The sequence below is a fragment of the Lemur catta genome, chromosome 8 (genome assembly GCF_020740605.2).
Source record: "Lemur catta isolate mLemCat1 chromosome 8, mLemCat1.pri, whole genome shotgun sequence".
NCBI classification, from domain to species: Eukaryota; Metazoa; Chordata; class Mammalia; order Primates; family Lemuridae; genus Lemur; species Lemur catta.
The window spans coordinates 7,916,682-7,933,252 of record NC_059135.1 but is presented as its reverse complement, the minus strand read 5'-3'; the positions used below and the strand labels follow the sequence as shown (position 1 = coordinate 7,933,252).

Genomic DNA, 16,571 nt, shown 5'->3' with positions numbered 1-16,571 from the left:
TTCCCTTGGCCAACGGAGGCCCAGGCCCAGAGAGGCAAGAGAGCCGGACCGGACATGGCGCAGCGGCCTGGGGCCCAGCCCCCCAGCGCCCCCCCGGAGAGGAAGGCTGAGGCGCAGCAAGAGGCTCCGGCCCAGGCTCTCGAGGACCATGGCCAGGTGCTGCTGGTAAGCGAGTACTGGAAGCAGGATGAGTGCAGCCCGACCCTGCAGGACTTTCTGGGGGACTCCCCGAACGATCAGCTCCCTGGACCCTCGTACAGCCAAGCCATGAGCCGCCACGCCAGCTCCAGCAACTGCGCCACGCGTCGGCCCAAGCGATCGGGCGACAGCTCGGCGAACGGCGACGACTGCCCGGCGGCCAAGTTGCAACGCTTCACCGAGAAGACGCGACCCTCCGGGCGCGAGGCCGAGGACGCGCGCGAGGAGCCCGGGGCTCCGCCTGGGACCCCCGCACCCCCGACGGCCGAGGACCGGGTGGCGGCGGGATGCGGGGCCCCGCCCGAGCGGGGCGCGCAGCTGCTGCTCGTGCTGTGCCGCGCGTCGGCGCTGAGCTCGCAGCTGCCTCGGCTGCAGCTGCTCCTGCAGCAGGTGCGCGCCCGGGCCCGCCGCCCGCCCGCCGCGCTCGTCGGGATCATCGTGCAGCCGCAGGGCAACGAGGAGGGCCAGGCGCGCCGCCGCATGGAGACCCTGCTCTGCAGCGTCTTCGCGCCGCACAGTCCCGTCGTGGAGGTGCACACGGCGGTGTTCTGCCCCGGCCGCCCCGAGGGCACCCTGGACGTCCAGCGCGCCGCCGGCCAAGCGCCCAAGGTGTCCCTAGTGGATCGCGAGACCCAGACCGATGGTGAGGGGCCTAAGGACTGGGGACTGGGAACCCCGGCCGCCGTGGGCGCCCAGGGGAGGGAGGGACGCTCAAATACGGAATCCTGTCCCCTGACCCTGCTGCCCCCTCTGAGCAGTGGACAAATCCCCAACCCCCCGACCCGTCTCCTGGCGCCTCCAGGAGTTCTGGGTATGGTTTTGGGTGGAGGTGAACTAGGTGTGCTCGCTGGGGCCGTCTCGGCGTCAGAAGTGTTCCGAGGAATTTAATTGGGAGGGCTACACCTCCCACTCATTCACCCTTCCCACAACTTGGGGCATCCTTGCCCACTACTTGGAATCACGCTTTTTAAGGTATTGATTTGGGATTTTGTAGAACCAGAGCCCCCTTCCTCCTCTCCACATCCACTTCATTCCTTGCTTGGTTCTTTAGTCTTCTTCAGGGAATAATAATTACAATAAAAACATGCCTATTGCCGGCCAGGCACCCTTCTAAAAGCTGTTCACGACTAATCCTCACAACAACCCTCTAGGGATGGTACTTTCTTAGCGTAGCCGGCCTCCTGCAGAATTCTTACTCAGGCCTTTGAGATTCCTATCAGGGAATCCAGGCCTGTGGCTCCAGGGGCTTAATTTGTGGGCCTAAGGGCCCTCAGCAGCCTGCTCTTAAGTGAGCACCAAATACTGTATCTTCTGTCGCCAAAAGCCCCTGCCAGCGCCACCCTTCCAGGGGCCACAGTAGGGACTGAGGAGGCACTCTGGGAGGGGAGTCCGAAGCCCGGGGTACTCAAGCCTCTGCCACCCTCCAGCTTGTGACCAAAGCAAGTTGTCCTCTCTCTGGACATTTCCTTCCCATGCGACATGTGAGTGAAGGGCCATGGATGTCTAAGGTGCCATCCAGCTAGCTTCAGGACAAATGGTGACATGATTGTTCTGGGTGCCCAGGACACGTCCTGAGGGCAAGAACTATCAGAGGCCGTCTGGGTGGGGATTTTAACCCCCTCAGGACCTTAGCCTGACTAACTTCAAATCCCATCAGACTCATTTTTCTTGCTCTCCTAAATAGTCTGCAATACCTTCCCATGGCTGGCACGCGTGGTTAGGAGAGCCCCTTGCCTGTGGATCATTCTAACCATGATCTTCAGCTGAGACCAGAAAAATTCCAGTCCGTCTTTGAAACCAGCCCTTTAGTGGTGAAGCCTGGAAGTGCCTTGTTCCCGTCACCCAGACACACCTGCCTGCTCTCACAGCTTCCTGCCCTCTCCCTCCTCCTACCTGCACCTTCGTTCACTTCGAGCAGCTTGCACTGAGCCCCTCCTCTGGACGGTGGCCCTCTGTGGTATCCACAGTCTGGGGTTGGGAGAATGAGAGAGAAAACAAGGACAGAAATAATTCTAACACCGTGCAGAATGTGATCAGTGTCATACAAACTGGTGCCCTGGGGTGCAGCGAGGGAAAGATGGCTTCCAGTTGGGGATCTCAAGACAGGCTTTATGAAGAGATAGATCCACTTGACCATGGGAAATGTTTCAACAAAGATGAGGGGCAGTGATGGAGAGGAAGGGCTTCCAAAAATGCAGGAAAGTTAGGCCTGTTCACAAGACTTCTGGTGTTCACGGTTGGCTAGAGCTGGGCACAGGTAGCAGCGTGGTGGCAGTTAAGCCTGGAGCAGTGAGCTGTGACCATATTACAGGGGAGTCGGGCTTCCGGGCTAGGAACTTGTGCTCAAGCTGAAGGCAGAGAGGCCATGGAAGAATTCTAGCAAGGAGCTATTGCAGTGCCATTCTTCTTCATCCTTCTGGTACAACCTCTCATTGTCCCATGAGTGCCCTCTTGCTGCTTCTCGGGACCATCCGTACTAAAGAACTCACACATATTTTTGCTGCTGCCATAGAAAAACTCCCCACCCCTCCCTAAGCCTGCCTTCTGTGTTTCCTCCACCTCTCTCCTGGGGAACAGAGACCTGTTCTCTGTGCTCTGTATGGGTCCGTCGGGTGAAATGGAATGTTTCTTTCATTGCTGTAGGAAATTCTACCTGTATGTGTCTGGCCCCATCTGAGCCATTTAAACTGATGGTTCTCAACCAGGAGCAATTTGACACCCCACCCCACCCACAGGGGACATTTGGCAATGTCTGAGACCTTTTGGGTTGTCATGGGGTAGGAGGAAGTGCTAGTGGGTAGAGGCCAGGGATGCTGAAAAATTCCTGCAATACACAGGGCAGCCCCCCACAACAAAGAATCACCCAGCCCTAAATGTCAGTAGGGCTGATGGTGAGAAACCCTAATTTAAACCAGGTTGAGGCCTTCAATCAAAGCTCATTGGTACCTGAAAACCCAGTTAGGAACCCCAGACTTGTCTGCTAAATTCCAACAGGTTCCTGGCCGGGGTTTCCAGTCTGTCTGATTCCAACTGGGATCCCCTCTTGGGACCCACTGTCTTGACTTTGGGGAATTGCCACCTTCTCGTAGACTCATCTGCTCCCTGTACCTCCTCATGCCAAAGTCAACCAAATACAACACAACACTCTCGATCTGAGCGTCCCTTTAGTTCTAACCCTTCATGCCTTTGCTTGTTTGTTTGTTTTCTTCAGTCTTCTCAGGAATTTTTTAATTCATTAACTTTAAAGCCTGTATAATTATCTGCCTCCCTATTGCCTTCTGAGGTCAGGAAAAGATGGAACCCTGCACTGGAATTTAGGCCTGCCGAAGCCCGCTGTGTGGCCTTGGAAAGGCAGCTCAACTTCTTCAACCTTAGTGTCCTCTTCTGCAAAAAGATAATAGTTAAGGTCTTTTCAGGCTCTAGAAGCCCTAAAATAGGTCCTGTCATTTCATGATTGGCCTTGTGTGGGGATTCCTGTGAGCCCTGTTTGTCTAGCTAGGTCTGCCCTAAACCTTATCCTGGGGCACAGTGTCATCCCTCAGGCTGCAGGTCATGGGTTTAGCAGTCTCATACTCACCTAACACGGAAGAAGTAGAGTCTTCCAATCGGAACACCTTTTATGTTGCAGAGTGTGAGGTTTAGATTGTCTTTTAAAAACACTTTTCCCTCTTCCATCCTAAAATGAAAATCACATTAATTTAGAGAAAGGTTCATGGTTCCCTGCTCGGGCCTACCAGTTTGGAGTTTGGGAGATGGTCAGTCTGTGGTTGCCAATGTAATGAGTTTGAGAAAATTTTAGTTTTCTGAACAGCTGTTATGTTTTCCAGTAAAATTCTTCGCCAAATGCAAGGGTTCTTATAAAAGTAGGGATACCCCCTCCAGGCCCCCTCCCATGCAGGGGAGGGAAGGCTTTGGGGGAAGGGGAAGGTCCCTGTGAGATGGTAGAAGGCTCTGGGCCACGCAAAGTGAAGCCTTCAATGAACATCCAGATCTTCAGGAAAGTTACCTAAAACTCACAAAATGCAAGATGAGCATAGATTTTTTTTTTCTTTTTTTGGTATGTGGAAACCAGGGACAGAGCTGAGCATCACATCCTGGGTGTCTTAGAGCAAAACAGATATCTCACATGAACTGAGGAACACGCCAGCAGAGAGGTGCCTGAAGGTGGCACTCTGTTCGAAGAATCATGGGGTCTGGTTGTCACAGGCCCCACAACCAGGCACAACCAGGCCTGTGAGGGGCAGGGCAGCTGCGGCCCCCTCTTTATCCCGGCAGCTTGGGAGGAGGGACGACACCTCGCTGGTGTATGCGGAGAAGACTGTCCCCAGAACCCTGCCACGGGAGCCTCCCTGGCTTCTATGACCTCACAGGAGGTGTGGGTGACTGTCCTATGTGGGGCCTGGGTCCAGTCGGGGGCCAGAGCCAGACCCCTAGGGCAGAGGGCACACGGCTCCTGCAGGAGGGAGCTGGGAGACTAGGCAGCTCCATGTAGGTCCACGTTTAGGTTGGGAGGCTCCACCATGAAGAAGGTCAAGAAGAAAAAGCCAGAGGCCAGGCGCCGCCGAGACTCGGCCTCCCAGCACTCCACCTCGCAGCGCGAGGCCTCTGAGTCGCCCTCACAGCAGCCCAGCCCCGAGTCCACCTCACAGCAGCCCAGCTCGGAGTCCACCCCGCAGCAGCTGAGCCCTGAGTCCACTCCTCAGCAGCCTAGCCTTGAAAACACCGCCCAGCAGCCTGCGCCCCAGGCCCTTCCAGCTGCCAAAATCCACCACTCCTCTGAGGGCCTATCTCCTGCCTCTGACACAAAAGCAGCCCCTCAGTCCAAGAAAACAAGGAAAACAGGTGGGCCGTCTTCTAGCTTGAGCAGTCCTAGCCTTCCTGCTGCTGGAGCCCCAGGGGCACCCCAGAGGCTGGGTCCCATAGCAGAGTGGTGCAGAGTTAATGTGTATTCTGGAACTGTGCTTGTGAAGTGTGAAGGTTTGTTTTTGTTTCTACCCAAGAGACCAGGATTCCTGGGTTTTGTCATTCCCCACCATTCTGAGTCTCACTGAAGACAACCACACATATATATTGTAGTAATACTTGCTCATTAGAAGTCAGTAGTGCCTTGTGACTGCTAAAATATAAAAACCAAGAATGCATTAATAGAAGCATATGGTTTAGAACAAAGGGAGGTGGTCATACTGCCTTACATCTAGCTATCCTTGTGGGCTGTAAAAGGTGCCTAAAAAACTAGTTCAAAGAAGATAGTCCAGGTTAAGGGGTCCAGGGAGGAAAGAACCATTTGGCATATCGCAACTGGTTGAGGGAATTGGAGGATTATCTCTCTGTCAGTTAGAAGATGTGAGTAGCCTTGTTCCGTGTTGTCCCCAGAGGTCTGACTAAGGGCCCATGAATAGGGTAGCCAGACAAAATATAGGATTCCCAGTTAAATTTTAATTTTAGATAAACAACGCACGCTGTATTTTTATTTGCTAAACTGGCAACCTTATCCATGGAAGACACTAGAAACAGACTTCTGCTCAACATTAAAAACTTTCCAACAATTAACTCTGTCTGAAAATGGAATGGCTGTTGGGGAAAGTGGTTCCCCATCTTCTTGGGAGCCAAACAGAGTCTGAATAAGCATTGGATTGTGCAGAGGGAATTCCAGCGAAGTTTAGAAGTGGGCTGGTTTATACTAACGATAATGGTGATAGCTAACTTTTATTACTGAGCACTTACCGTGTACCCCTCATTCAGCTCAGCTGTCTGAGTTAATCTTCTCATTTGACAGTCCTACAAAGAAGGTGCCATTATCATCTCTGTTTTATAGATGGGGAAACTGAGGCTCACCAGAGTCAAACAGCTCACTCTTGAGTAGGCTCTGGTGGCACTGAGAGAGGAAGCACAGTCTGTTCTGACTCCAAAATCCTCACTCTTAACCACAGCCCTGACCTTTCAATTCCAGGAGGCCTGGTGTCTCCCCAAGAGGAAGAACCTCCTTCCCTGAGTGTCTCCTGGATCTGCTGTGAGCCAGTGCCCGTGGCTCTGTGGCCTTGAACAGGCCACATTCCTGGGGCCACAGCTTATCCCTCTGGGATGGTGTGGGTGTAAAATAGATGAGAGATGTGAGGGAGAGTGCTAAATCCAAGGTGTCGCCATGCCAACGATCTTTCTGTGGCCAAAAATCAATCCGTTCTTGACATATGGTAATGACTTTGAGTGTTATACCTTGTATATATTGTGATCATCAGCCACTGAGATACACATTTCTGGATTATGGTCTCAGAACTGGTATCCATAGAAAGTAAAATTTTCCATTCCCAAATCTTTTAATGAATGTACCCTGGGGAATAGTTTGGATTATTGAGGAGGCAAAGCAAAAAACACTGATGGTTTGACAGTGGTTACAGTGTACACCCCATACTTCTTCCAAAGAGTTTCTTCTCTTTGAGCCAGAATGGGCAGGAATGTTGGAGATACAGGATGAGGAGCTGTACTTCCTAAAATCCAACCCTATTTGTATGCAGAAAATATTGTAGCTCAAGAAAACACAAGTCTTCCACTAGGATGCCTATGATCAAAAGATGAGCATGAACAAGTGTTAATGGAGATGCAGAGAGATTGGAGCACCATGCACTGCTAGTGGGAATGTAACCTGCTACAGCTGCCATGGAAACAGTCTGGCACTTCCTCAGAGGAACATGAAGTTACCATATGACCCAGCAATTCCACTCCCAGGTATACACCCAAGAGAATTGAAAATATACACCCACACTAAAACTTGTACACAACTGTTCACAGCAGCATTCATAATAACCAAAAAGTGGAAACAACCCAAATTTCCATAAACTGATGAATGGATAAACAAAACAAATATGGTCTGAAATACCACAGTACAATGAATACAATGAAATACTATTTGGCAATAAAAGGAGATGATGTACTGATCACACTGTGACATAGATGAACCTTGAAAACATTAGGCTCAGTAAAAGAAGCCAATTCCCAAAAAACTCCACATATTGTATGATTCCATTTACATGAAATGTTCAGAATAGTACAAATTTACTGCCACTGAGGGAGGGGAGAATGGGGAGGGACAGCTAATAGGGATGCGGTTTCTTTTTGGGGAGACAAAAACGTTCTGAAATTAGTGGTGATGGTCACACAACTTTGTAAATATACTGAAAACCACTGAACACTCCAAAGGGGCAATGTTATGGCCTGGGAATTATATTTTGATTTATTATATCTTGAATTATTATAAAAATGTTTTTTAAACTAAAAAAAGATAAGTCTTGCCTTTAGAATCCTCTCTTTCTGCATCCCAGGAAAATTGTGTGTCATGGGCAGATCTAAGCAGGAAGTGTGTCAAGTTTGTGGAGTTGACCATGGGCTTTGAGTTGGAAGAATGTGTAGCTCCGTCAAGATGCTGAGTAGAAAATAGTCACAGGAGGGAATTATCCAACCAGAAACTCTCTTGCCCAACAACACAGGGTGCCTTCTCTGAGTTCCGCTGGGATCCGTACCGGAGGAGGGAAGAAATGGGAGATAAGTTTGGGAAAGTATTTCCAGCACTGTAAACCAGAGCAGTGGTTGTCTTCTGGGTGGATCAACACACCCCAGATAAATGGAACATGGCAGCTCCAATTCCAGGAATCTCAATGCAGCCTCTCATGGGGTGAGCAGTCACCCGCATGTATGACTTTCTACACATTCCGTGGCAAGAGTTTTCACTGAATTAAAAGTTAAAAATCCTGAGTTGAAGTCTGCTTCTGCAATCTACTCATTATAGGGGCACATCCCTTATATTCTTTGAGCCTCAGTTTCCTTATTTGTAAAACGAGACTAACAATATTCCCCTTCACGGGATTATTGTGACAATTAAATGAGATGGATGATGATGTGAAGTACAGAGCACCAACAGGTGTAAGCTATTACATTGCTATTATGATTATCACTATTATTATTATTATTATTCCTAGGTAGCACTAGTCTATAGAACAGCCATTTTCCCATGCAGTTAATTGTCTCTTCCATTTGGTAAGAGAACATTTTGCAGAACTGCCTTCCTTGGGTGGTTCTGTCCCAAATCTTTGTTGATGCCTTTAGAAAGTCTAGGGCTTCCCCTGGTGATCCTGCAGCTGCCACGTGAGCAGCTTGGCTGTTGGTGGAGCCTTCGGGGACTGTGTTCCAGGCTGTCCTCAGCCTCCTCGGACAGGTGCATCCTCATCTCTCTCCTTCTTTGTCCCCCAGGGCCTCAGACGCATGCGGGCCCGCATTCCTGCTCCTGTGTCGCGTGCCCCGGCAGCAACGCTTGCTGGCGTCGTCTGGGGCTATGCCATAGCCGCATCTTCGATGTCCTTCTGCCTCGGGACTGGCAGCTCGTGCCAGGGAGAGGACTCCCAAGCCTCCTCACCTTCTACAGGTTCCTATTTTAGGGAACTGGAGCCTCAGGGCACACAGTTCCCAGGGCCAGACTCTGTCCCCAGACCTTATTAGCAATCCTGTGTAACTTCCTTCCTCTTGGGAAGCGGAGGCCTACAAGAAAGCCCTCCCTCTGGGTTACCACCTCCTGCTACCACCTCCTGCGTTTGCAGGCAGGGCCCTTTCTGGCCTGACCAGACCGACCCCAGGGTGCCCACCTGCACGGAGAGCTGCCAGTTTGCAATTCCATATTGGGAATTGCTTCTTTAGAGATTTCATTTTTCTCTTCTCCAGAGGCACCCTCCCCTCCTGAGAGCACACTCTCCGCTGCCCTTATAAATTCCATGTTGCTCCGGAGCTTTGTGAATAAACACTCTGTTTTGGCCTTTCACCTCCCTGGCCCCCTCTGTGCCCATACCACAGGCAGGGCTCTAGGTTCTTGACCTGCATGTGAATTTCCCCCAGAATCTAGTGATAGAAACTGCTTATAACTCACACGCCCCGTCTACATAATAGCACGACCTCAGCCCCCTTCAGAGTGCTGTCAGGCTCTTTTTGGGAGTCCCCACAGGGGACAGGTGCCGCCAGGCTGGTCTGTCAGTGGCAGTACCCAAGGCATCACTCATAGTATCTTCCCTTCTTTTCTCTTCTACAAAGCCAGGAGAAATGTCGTAGCTGCTGCTGTCCCTCTGGGAAGACCTTGTCCAGGTCAGGGGAACAGACTGAAGATGTTACTGTTCTTCAGTGCATGGGCTGGGAGGGGGCCTCACCCATGCACCACAGGGGCTGACAAATCTCCAGGAAGAGGCCTTTCCCCTTGGGGACTCGCACCCCTAGCCCTGGAGCAGAGGCCACTCACCCCCCACCCTCATCCTCTTCCTCTTCCCAGCCCCTCCCCAAGCCAGTCCCCTCCCCTGTCTGTACTGAAAAATTCCATCTCTCCTACATCTGAAAAGAAGCCACACACATGTGGGGTGTGTGGGGAGAACATGTCCGGAGCCAAAATATTCTCAACCACCTACTAAGCTCCCTCAAAGAAGGGCCTGCCTGCCACAAGCTTGGTGCTTCCATCCTTCCGCTGCCAGATCATGCCAGGGCTTCACAGTGTAGAACCAACAAGTGTTATTGAGGGAAACCTACCCTGCCTGGGATACTAGGTACTATGAGGGAGACCAGAACAGGGAACTTTGTCCTTAAAATGTGTACAGTCTGCAGGATAGGCTAGGATATGTGCCTTTAGAAACTCAGATGCGAGACAGAAAGTGCTCTGTGTCCTATGGGAGAGGCTCCATGAGTTTCACAACAAGAGAGTGCTTGCTTCTGAACTGGGGTCTAGGTGGACATTGTCGTATCAACAGCATATGAGCTTGGGATCCTCTATGGCTTCAAATGCAAAGGGAGAGCCTTCTAGGTGGAGAGAAAGGCAGAGACAAGGCTCAGAATTAGGAAAGTTTAACACTATGGTGCTCACACAGTAGTAATATTCTCCAGGGATTAGGGGGTTGTGGGGAGTAAACTCACAACTAATGGACACAGTGTCCATTGTAGAGGGGAAGGGCATGCCTCTAAACCTCGCTTGGGTGAGGCAAAGACATAAAACATAACCAAAACATTTGTACCCTCATAATATCCTGAAATAAAAAAAATATTTAAATTCATAAATAAAGAGAAATAGTAAGTCAAAAAAGAATTAGGAAAGTGCAGGGGGAGGGACGTGGACCCAGTCCGGCCAGGGTAAAACCTGTAGTCTTAATACTGTTCAAGGTTTAGCTCCTGCATCCATAATCTTTGCATTTCTCAATGGAGGGTAGTGTTGGCTCCTGGCTTTAAACACACATGCACATTAAATAAGAAGTCCTACTTTTGTAGGATTTTTATCAAAATGGATATTGCATTTTTGAATGCCTTCCTCATAATTATTAGCATAATCATCTATTTTCCTTGCCTTTGTGGTGGGTGTAATATGTTAATATTACTTCCTGAGGTTTCTTATCTCTAAAATGGAGTGAAATGATAGAACCTACCGTATAAGGTTGTTGTGAGGCTTGAGGAGGACACTGGGTGTGGGATGTTTAGCGCAAGGCCTGGCACGGCAGCCTCAACCGCCTTCCTAACCTGTTCCCTCTGAGTGCCCGGGGCCACGGCACCCCGGGCCGGCCCGTCCTTGGAGCCAGGGCAGCCCTATGGTAGGGATTTGGGGGGGGATTAAGTGTTCCCCTGAGAGGAAGATGGATGGTGGGGAGATGGGCAATTCCCGCAACGCCGAGGGGACCACAGGATTTCCGCTTTCTCCCGCCTGCCGTTGGGCACTAAAGCCCAGCTTCCCGTGACTCCCACTTTCTGCTTTGCTCTACAGAAAACCTACAAGAAAACTCTCCAGTCCTCGTAACTCGTGTCCTCCGATCTCTGGGGACTGTTGCTGTGGCTCTAGGGGCTCTGGGAGCTGCTTACTACATCACTGAGACCTCGTGAACGATGGCCCAGGCCCCCCGTCCGGCAGGTGTGTGGAACCCTGGCCCTTCTCTGTATACAGGCAGCCTTTGCTGGTAGGCCAAGCTTCCAGCCCCTCCAGGAAAGCTTGAGAGCTGAGGGACTCCTTCCTGGCCTCGGGGTCTGCTGGCCTGGCCCTCGCAGGGGCCCTGAGTGCTCTCAGACAGAGCCTGTGCCCTCCTGTTCCGATGAGGTTTCCCCACGTGCACTGCTGCTTTTGTCGAATTGTCACTGCAGTGACATCAACACTAACTGGCATTGGTTGCTTGAGATGCGTTTGAACCAGCAGGCCCTGGCTCCTTCCAGACCTGCCTCTGCCAGAGCCCAGGCTGCGGTGTCATCTCCTGGTATCATTTAACTGACACCGTGGGTCTAAGGATCTGATTAAAGCCTTGAAGTTTTAGTGGTTATTAGGAACAAAAGGGGTTGAGTTATCACAACTAGATTAGGCCAATCTAGATCTATCTCCAGGGCTGGGGCTGGGGCTGGGTCCCTCCAGCTGGCCAAAGTGGGGGTGGGCATCCAAACCAGCCGGGCTCCTGCCAGCAAGGAGGAAGTGAAGTGACATGGGTGGATGTTTTGGTGGGGGCTGGGGGGTCGGAGGGGGCCAGCAGCTACAACAGGAAAGAGTGGTTGTAGAAGGCGATATGGTAGCTGTTCCCAGGATGGACTTGAACAGGCAGGGCTTGCCGGCTTGGAGGCCCCAGAAGTGCTGTAGCCAGTGAAAGTCACCCTGAAATGAGCGTGAAAGTCAGTGTGGGGGCGACACAGGCACACTGCAGGGGTACACGGGACCCTCCTGACCTCTGTAGGCTCAGCTGTCAGACACTGTGGAAGGGAAATCGGCCATTTGATGTCCTCCGTCTGGAGAGTAAAGAAGCATCTGATGACAGTGGCAAAGGTGCCTCCTCTTTAGGGAAAGATGGTTCTAGAATTTTCTTTCCTAAAGCTTGGGGAATCTCTCCCTCAGCTGATGAGAAGGCACTAACAGCAAAGGGCTTCTTTCCCACCCCTTTGGGGCACCAAATGTGGTCAAACTGCCCACTATAGCCTGGCTTTGGGGAGGGAGGCTCCACCATATCCGCGGGGGGCCCTGGGAAGGTGAGGAAACTGGGAAGCTGAGGGCCCTGGCTGAGCCGAGGACGAGCAGGTACATGCCAGGTGCTGTGCAAAGGGCCTCACTGCCTGGGGCGTTCGGCCGGAAGGGAGAGTGGACATGAAGAGTGGAAGAAATGTGAATCCTAAATAATTTATTTTTCCACTGAAGCATTTTAGCTGCTGAACCCTCACTGTGAGGTTGTAAAACTGAAAAGCCACCAGAGTTCCAGGTCACAGATCAGTGTCTATGCTAATGGCTCTGTCCTTATTTTTCTTACAGATCCAGTTTCCATCAAAGGATCTCACTTGTCACCAAAATAAAAATAAAAAAAAAAAAAAGAAAAGACAAAGAATCTTGTTTCTCTATTGTGTTTTACTCAGAGACGTAAAAGTTGGACTTGGCAAATGGGTAAGGAGGTACCTGTGGGGGTCTTGGTGACTTTTTGAGCCACAGGTCAATCGGAGTGGGAGCCGGTCGTTTCTGCCCGTCGACCCAAGGTGGAACAACTTTCTGTGCACACACCCACAGAACAAAGTATTGGTTTTAGATTTTCCTGTTCTAAAAGAGAGAATTATAAAGCTTAATTCAATACCGAACGTCAATCTGCACTTGTGTCCCGTGGTGATCCCAGTCAGTGGGAACGGGAGAAACGTGCTGGCTCCCTGCACCTTGGAGGACACAGGCCCTGTGCCCAGAAACACTCTGTCTCTAGGAAATGGCTTCTTTTAGCATCACCTGTGACAGGGGGCAGCCTGCTCTGCAGCCTCCTGGTTAGTCCTGGTGATTTGGCTGCATCCACCCGGTGCCTGGTGTGTTTTTACCTCTAGCTCCTGAGCAGCAGCGGTAGAAGTCTTAGTTCCAGGTGATCCCAGCAAACGCCAGTAGAGGAGAGGGGTGTCCCTCAGGGACGGAGGACAGTCAGTACTGCTGCAGTGGCCACTGAGGGTGACCAAAGCCCGATCCTGCTGAGGCCACCCTGAATGATGGTGGAACTCACACCATGTGGCAAAGTAATCCCTCCCAAGGGAGGGGGAAGCTGGGGTGTTTATAGCCTGTCTGTCCTTGGAGAGCTTCCGAGAGGGAGGAGGTTAATTCCCAGGGCTTTTGTCCCCCCTCTGGAGAGGAAGCCACTCAGCCCCCACAAAGAACTGTAGACGAGTTGCTGGCCCTGGAGCAGTGACTAGACTGAGCGCCCGCAAGGGGTCCCCACACCCATACCCAGGTGAGCTGCTGTGCCTCTAAAAACTGGTCAGTCTGGGACAGCAGGGAAGCCTGTGGTGGGGCAGGGAATTGACCTACCTACCAGCACCTCCCAATCCCAGGGTTTCCTTTCCTGAACAGATGCTGGTGGGTTAGGGGGGTACCCCGAGACTGACAGGAACCACCCTCTCCGGGCAGCCAGCCTCCTGAAGAAGAATGCTGCCTTCCAGGCTGTGAGGGGTCATGTCACGGTCCTGTCCTACAGGTCAGGATGAAGGGGTCCGTAGACAACAGGCTAGAGGGGACCAAGGGCCTCATGGCCGCTGCTTCTGGGCAGCCTTAAACTCCTTTCTCTGGCATATTGAAGTCTCCTGTTGTAAATATTGGACAACCTAATCTGAACTAAATTAAGCAAAATGAGAGTGTATTGGCTCCTATAAAAGTCAAGAGAGAGTTCCGGCTACTCAGACGTGGCTTGCTCCAGGGCACAGGCCATGTCCCCAGGACCCCACTGCTCTCTCTGCTTTTGCAGAGTCGGTTCCCTTCTAGCTGCAGCAGCAACAGCTTCCCACCTTTCTAAGGTCATGCCTAGCAGCGAAGGTGAGCCGGCCTGTCTCCCAGCATCACGGCTCTGCTTAGGTCCCGTGTCGCTCCTGGACCCATGTGCTGACTGGCCAGGCAAGAGCTGCACAGCCCTCTTTGGAACTGGAGGGTAAACTCCACAGCAAGTATGGGGGCTGAGAGCAGGGAAGGGAATGGTTTCCAAACGGCCATGTGGGTAACTTGTCACCAAAAGAAAAGGGAATGGATGCTGGGCGGCTAAGAACAGCACACGTTGGGTCTGGGCTGCAACCAGAACACTGTGCTCGCCCTCTGCTCCCCCCGCCCACCAGCACCAGCATGTCACCAGAATGAACGCAACGTGGCCAGGGAGAGAACACACAGCTGCCCTGAGCCACAGACCCCTGGCAGTGGTGACTTGGGCAGCACTGCCCTCCCAGCCCCAGGGAAATGTGTGGGGCAGTGCTGGTTGTCACAGTGACTGGGGGATGCTCTGGACCATTATTGATGAAGGCCAAGAATGCAATGCACAGGACAGTCCACACAATAAAGAATTAAACCCACTCAAAATGCCAATCGCACCCACCGTGACAATGCTGCCATTGGGGCTTGGCTGTGGAGGCTCTATTGCCCTGGCCTTGCACTGGGGCCCATGTTGCCTGTCATGGCCCCTAGCGATCACTCTCAAAGAGTGGAAACTGTGTGTGCCAAATGGTCATATGCCAGGGCGCCCATCTGCATCCGGCCATGCGAAGTTTTCTTGGCATGTCCGCTTCTCCCCTCTGTTATTAGGTCCTGGAGGCAGGGCCTGCTTCTCCCAAGTCCTTTCCAGCACTTCACAGGCTCTCATAAATTAATAAGCATGTCATCACCGGGGGCCACTGTGGGATAAGTTGAGATATGTGTTAGGCCATTGTATTCTGAGTGGTTTATAAATGTGATCAGTGGATAGGAGGATTTTAGTTACAGCTAATTTCAAGGTGCTCTTGAGAAGGAAGTTTAGAGCTAAAAAGAAGAGCGACCAGGCATATTTCTGCACACAGTGCAATAACGAAGGCTGCTGTGGCTGCGAGTTTGGGGCCAGCCTAGCTGAGGCTGGGCCTGTGAGTCAGGCATCTTCACCGGGCTGGGCTCAGACCCTGCTGTGAACATGATCTCAAGACGACAGGTGGGTTATTCTTGAGAAAGTCAGGTCTGTCCCACTGCAGCGATCCATCCAAGGGTGGGAGGGGAACTCGGGAAGGAGGTACAAGGAGCAAAGGGCAGAACCAAGCCCAGGAAGCCCCATCCTCCTGAAGCTGCCCACCTGGCCCCTCCAGCTCACTGTGCCAAGGACACAGGACAAGATGAAAGGTCCTGGGCCTTTCAGATACACCTCTGGTCTCCATCCTTCGCACCTCCACCCTTGGAGGACAACCATCCTCCCAGTGGCTGCGAAGCCTGGCACCCAGGCCACCCCTGAGTTATAGGTGGAATAACTGAGTGACCAAGATCCAGGCAAATGAACTGCCATGCAAGCCAGTCCTAAGACTCAGGGGAACACCTGTTACAGCAAGTGTTACAGCCGATGGTCCCGAGGACAAACCGAGCGGCACACAGAGTCGGAGAAGCAAAGGTTATTTTATTTGCCAGCGGGCTCAGAGGTGTCTCGCCACCAAATTCTGAGTGCCGTCTACCCTATTTTTCCCACTTTTATTAAGTTGGGGCAGTCCGAGGGGTGGAGTCTCAGGTGGCTAAGGTAATAGGTTAGTTGATGGGCCAGGTAATAGGTTTAGTGTTATGCTGACAGGGGTCTTCCATGAGGCGTGGGAGTCTCAGGTGGCTGATGCGCCAAGTAATAGATGGCAGTTTTCCTTATCAGTGCAGCCTCTCCTGCCCAGGCCACAGGCTTGATGCCATGCTGAGGTTAAGCAGGGCAGGAAACAAGGCCTACAGCCACCAACGACCCACCAGAGGGAGGACAGCTCTTCACGTTCCTGTTACAGGCTCTGGCTTCACCAGGAGCCTGGGGAAGACCCTCTGTCCGCAGGCAGCTCCTCCTCTGTAAATGCAGGGACAGCATGTACATTACCACACTCACACGGCCGGTCACGGGAGGTCAGAGCAGGGATCTGAGCTGGCAAAATGCCCTTGCCAGTGTCCCAAGATGCATTCCTGCCAAAGCCAGGAGGAACCAAGCCGTGAGCTGGCAAAGGACCAGGACTGAGGAGCCTGGCGGTGCCTCCCTGCTGGAGTGCGGAGGAGCAGCGCTGGCTGCCGAGGAGGAAAGTGTCCAGGGAAGAGGGCTGGGCTGGTCCCGGCGGCAGGGCTGAAGCAAGAGAGCCAGGCTCGGACTCCTCCGAGGGGCTCGGAGGTTGAGAGTTAAAAAGAAGAGGTAGGTTGAGAGTTAAAAAGAAGAGGTCTGTCCAAGTCTGGGGGTGATTGATCCCAGTTAAAGGGTCCATAAAAGAGGTGAGTGGAAAAGCCCACGTGCCTTCCATTGGATCGGGGGTGAAGGGTCTGGCTTGACCAGCTCCACAAAGAAGCCAGACCTTTGGGACCGTATTCTCCTTTAAACCTTTCTCTCCCTCTCTCCACTTGCTCTGCTCTCCTCTTACGGGTCACCGCCATC

At 52.1% G+C, this 16,571-nt stretch overlaps 1 protein-coding gene and 1 pseudogene across 2 annotated transcripts; one reads left to right on the top strand and one right to left on the bottom strand.

Moving 5' to 3' along the window:
* Positions 1–236: 236 nt before the first annotated feature.
* Positions 237–4,686, bottom strand: LOC123644094 (annotated as a pseudogene).
* On the top strand, positions 4,589–12,537 carry SPATA3 (spermatogenesis associated 3). 2 transcript variants are annotated; one of them, XM_045559005.1, is made up of 4 exons: positions 4,589–5,040; positions 8,440–8,611; positions 10,967–11,110; positions 12,479–12,537. In XM_045559005.1, the coding sequence occupies exons 1-3, from the start codon at positions 4,719–4,721 to the stop codon at positions 11,070–11,072; spliced, it is 600 nt and encodes a 199-aa protein (XP_045414961.1). In that variant the 5' UTR covers positions 4,589–4,718; the 3' UTR covers positions 11,073–11,110; positions 12,479–12,537. The 2 variants fall into 2 exon arrangements, with proteins under 2 accessions (XP_045414961.1, XP_045414962.1); XM_045559006.1 differs by lacking the exon at positions 8,440–8,611.
* Positions 12,538–16,571: the final 4,034 nt, after the last annotated feature.